Source organism: Homalodisca vitripennis, unplaced genomic scaffold, assembly GCF_021130785.1.
Source record: "Homalodisca vitripennis isolate AUS2020 unplaced genomic scaffold, UT_GWSS_2.1 ScUCBcl_8308;HRSCAF=16366, whole genome shotgun sequence".
NCBI lineage: Eukaryota > Metazoa > Arthropoda > Insecta > Hemiptera > Cicadellidae > Homalodisca > Homalodisca vitripennis.
In genome coordinates this window covers 8,247-13,034 of record NW_025784421.1, presented here as the reverse complement: position 1 = coordinate 13,034, position 4,788 = coordinate 8,247, and the positions used below count along the sequence as shown (strand labels likewise).

The following is a 4,788-nucleotide window of genomic DNA, read 5'->3' as shown; positions in this document are numbered from 1 at the left end:
ATTTTAATAAAAACGTATTTTCCCCCAAATCAAATCAATTGCACCACCTTAAGCGGGAGTGGTTAAAATAAATATTAACTATCTCCTAGTGCAATATTATGTAAAATTTTTTTTCTTATTAGTTAAAAATTAAAAAGTTAAATTTTTATACTAATTTTCCCAAAAAAAAAACATGAATTTTGGTTATGAGAAACCGTGAAATAATATTTTAGAGGCTCGATTTAAGAAGGACCACTTCACACTAGGCAGTGAAGACGCCGAACACACTGATTTTAATAAGAGTTCACCAGGTTACACATAATGAGTTTATGAACAGTGCGTATTCAAATAAAGTGCAGAAAATAAACAGTTACCTTTGTTTTCATGAGAGGTACCTAACCGTAGTCTGCTGTTGTTGAGGGCCAGGTTGTGATCAGTAAGTGTGGAAATAGGCTGCTGTCTTGTAGGCAGGCGTGAAGACGGAAGATGTCATTCACGGATTCACTCACGCGCACAATACGACCGCAAAAACGAATAGTTTATAACACTGTGGCCAGTCCTGTAGGAGCACGGTAGACGCGGGAGTCCGGGAGCAGAGACGTTCTGGTAGAGATTGCCAATCCAGAGCACTGACTTTAATGTTAATGTAAATGTACAACAAAATAGAGATAAACTAATATTTAAATGAGAGAGTAACACATGGGGGAGAGAGTAAGTATGGCAAGCAGTGGCTAGAGAGTACATAAGTGCCCCAGGCCGGACCGAGAGTATAACGAGCAAGCGTGCCGTCGCTTGCAAGGTAGGCAATTGATAAGTCAACCGTTGTGATTGGTTGGTGAGTTTACAGTAAACAGCTGATTCGGGAAACAATGGTTCATTGGTCTGTCACTGTACGTGAATATTTTAATCCAGTAAGGAATGGTATTGTAGGCACTAGGCCGCAGAAAGAGATATATAATTAATGTAGTATATACAGTTTAGTAAATAAAGGTAAATATAGAGTATAAGTTGCACAAAAAATATATACATAATTATTATTCAATAAAAGTAGCCTTTTCATATTAGGCAATAAAAAACAAGTTATTTAATGCAATAAATACTTAACAGCTACATAGTACTTTTCTTTAATTAAGATTCGTAGTGGGAAAATCCATTTCATAGCCATATACTTTACTACTGGGGAACAGAAAAAGGGATAAAATGACTTAGTTTTGTAAGTTTATTCATTCGAGCTACTAAAAAACCTGTCACACTAGAAAATTTTGCAAATTATATTATGATATATTTTCGTTAGTAAATTAAAATTTTAACTACTTGCTATACATTACCGATTCACAGGAATCATAACACATCGAGTACATCTTGTACATCACTGCTAGCACAGTATCTTGAAAAACATGCTCATACAAAAACAGCGATTTTTTTATTGGGGACTGGTCATTTATCACTGGTATATTTTTGAGTGCAAACCTGTTGTGCTAATTTCTGTTCAAATAATTAGTGTGTCTTATTTTATTACAAATTTATGTCTTATAGATAGTCTGTACAGAATCGATTCTTTATACAGACTAGAGTTATACGTGTCACGTTTTGGAGTCATTTGTTTATATTTGCCTAGATTGCAGTTATTTGTTACGCTAGTTATTCGTTGGAAGAAGAGATCAAAACTTTTTCAAGGAACATTTTTTACAAATTTGAAAGTCAATTACATAATAATATAGCCTTTAGTAGAAACCTTATGACATTTAAACACGTAACATATGTTTAAATAGTATTACTTATAGTAACATATGGTTTTACATGTTACTCTATAAATAATCATTGTTTATCTCTACAGAAAATTATTTATAATTTCTTTTTGTTTAATAGAATCTATATTTAGGTTATTACCACTTCTTTAATTCTTCATATTAATTTATTAGACAGACATTTTGAACTGGATACACTGTTAATACAACACAAAATCAAGTGAGGTTAGTGCAAGGTGTTGGAGTAAGGACATTAGCTCTTTTTATATTTTTAAGTGCCGTTAAAAACTATAGCTCAAAAGTTACGTGTATACTGCAAGAAGTATTCTGTTGCACCTAAGCAGTAATCCTGAGGTAACGTACAAATATCAATCACTTCAGAAACTTTGCTCAACTGACAGTTAGCACTTCTTCCTTAGTTCAAATATATAGTCAAATAATTTATACCAGTTCTACTCGTTATCAGTCAGTCAAGGTGGAAGGTCGCATCGATATGAGCTCCGTACAATTGTAGATCGTATGTGTGCCTGCCTGCCCAGTGCCTGTTATAACCAGTAAGCATGTACTGCTCGCATTAACAACGTTAGTAATTTGTGTTTAATATTTTATTTATCAAATTGTGTCTTGTGAACAATGGTGTGTACTAAGTGCAGCAAGGAATTCTCCAATCCCACAGAAATAACTAAATGTGTGGAGTGCAAGGCTGAATACCATACTGGGTGTTGCCGCATACGTACTGCCACAAAACTGAAAGCTCTGGTCACAAGTGGTGCAGGTTGGAAATGTGACGACTGCCACCAGGATTTGACATCCATTGGAAGCAAGTCTGACACAGAAGATTTCTCCATGCTCAACATTCTTAAATCAATACAGAGGCAGATGAAGCAGGAACAGTGAACAGTTTAAGCTAAGTTTTACTTCCCTAAATCAGAGCATGAGCAAAGTGGAAAGTTCTCTCGCTGCAGTGGTGGTGAGATTAACTGTCTTAGAGGACGAGAACAATAAGTTTAGAGAAGAGTGCGAGGAACTGAAGATAAAGAACGCTGCCCTCGTCCGTAGAGTGAACGAACTCGAAGATTCTGTAATCGAGCAGGAACAATATTCAAGAGTGGCGAATCTTGAAATACGTGGTGTCCCGCAAACGGAAAAAGAGGACGTGTACGCAGTTTTGGAATCAGTAGCGAAAGCTCTAAAGGTAACATTTGATGAACGTGACATTTCCATCGCTCATCGCTTCCCGGCACCCAGAAATCGCCGCTTCCATCCAGTCATCGTGGTCCAGTTCGCCCGGCGCTCCGTGAGGGGAGAGTGGCTCGCTGCAGCTAAGAAGACACGTTTCCAGATGACGGATCTTCATGAAACCTTCAGCCCAGGACCTGTGTTCGTGAACGAGCACCTAACCCTACACACCAAGGACCTGTTGTGGCGCTGCAAGACTAAGGTGAAGGACGGTTCCTTAGCTTACGCATGGTGTAAGGATGGCAAAGTGTTTGTACGACACACCGAGAAATCTCGCGCCATCCGAGTCTACCGCAGCGTCGAGGAGATAGATCGTGAGCAGAGCCCAGGACACGGCAAGTAAACACTGGATAAACTATGTGAGTCAATCTACAGTTCGTTTGTGTTACTTTTTACTGTAATACAATTTTAAATTTGATTATTTAACATACAAACAATTTCAATATAACTATTACATAAATATTAATAACTATTTTCGTTCAAGAATTTAAATTTTATTTTTATAATTCCACAGATCTATTGTTGTATTATTATTTATGAGTGCCATACTATGTAATTTTTATAGGAATAATAACATGCGCACGCTTTACTTCACCAAACCATTAACAAACTTTTAATGTAGTTGTTTAAAAAATAATTGTAAAATGTTGTAGATTACGTTTGTTAAATTAAATAATTTAATTTAATTTATTATGAACGACTCTTAGCTAAACAATCATTTCTCAGATGTTTTCTTTCTTTTGTTCTAACATTATATCATATTTATCTCTTCCATACATTAAAGAAGAGTACGTTTTAGTGATATATAAGCTATAATTGTAAATCAAATTCTGATTAATTTTAGGTATTGAATCATTGGCATATATAAGTGTTATGTTTTAAGCTAGTATAAAGTTATCAGAAATAACAAACTTTGTTTCTTTAGCATATATTCGGAGCGACGTTAAATAATAAATTATTTTAATTTAACTTGTACCATTGTTTTACATAACGTTTATAAAGTTTTAATTGGCAATGTAAGAATATAATTTATAAAAATTCAAATTGTAATCCTTTGGGTAGTTAAATATTCGACCAACTAGGTTGTACCAATGAAAGCAATGATAAGGTGCATTTAGTTATTAAAGTTTTAAACTTTCGATCTATAAAATAGTCAGTTATTCTTACGAACACATTATTACTGCAATATTATAATTTGTACTGGGCGGGCAAGCAGCCAGTAAATAAAATGCTTTTTGAAATTGATGAAGGCTTTTATGCGAATCACTGCTTAGAAATAAATAGCTTGGAAGAATATAAAGAATCTATAGTTTTTCTTTAAATAGCGAATTAGACCATATCAATTTATTCCATACTAATATTAGGAGCATTACAAAAAATATAGACGAGTTGCTTGTTTACTTGAATTCTATGGTGGAATGTTTAGATATAATTGTTCTGACCGAGTGTTGGCTGAGGGCGGGTGAGGGTGAGTTGAACATTGACGGATTTGACCTTGTACGCACTGATAAGACTAGGAACCAGAATGACGGCGTGGTTATCTTGGTTAACAAGCGGTTATCCGTAACTGCAACACAAACCACATTGGGGGACGTATACGGAATTTCACTAGACTTTACTCAATCAAAGAAACATTTTAACGTACTAGCTTTTTACAGAACATTTGATAGTAATATAAATAATGTTATTGACGCTCTAGACAATTATTACAATAACATGGAACGAAGGAAAAGGTGCATTTTTCTGGGAGACGCCAACATAGGCTTGCTTACATGTAATGACGACATTACAAACAGATACTTAAACTGTCTTAACGGTTACG

General features: G+C 35.0%; 1 protein-coding gene across 1 annotated transcript; it reads left to right on the top strand.

Annotated features, from left to right (window-relative positions):
- Nucleotides 1-2,636: 2,636 nt before the first annotated feature.
- LOC124374407 lies at nt 2,637-3,757 on the top strand (the record flags this gene model as incomplete). Its single annotated transcript, XM_046832625.1, is given in 1 exon segment — nt 2,637-3,757. A coding segment is annotated over 1 exon segment (648 nt). The 3' UTR covers nt 3,310-3,757.
- Between the last annotated feature and the right edge of the window lie 1,031 nt (nt 3,758-4,788).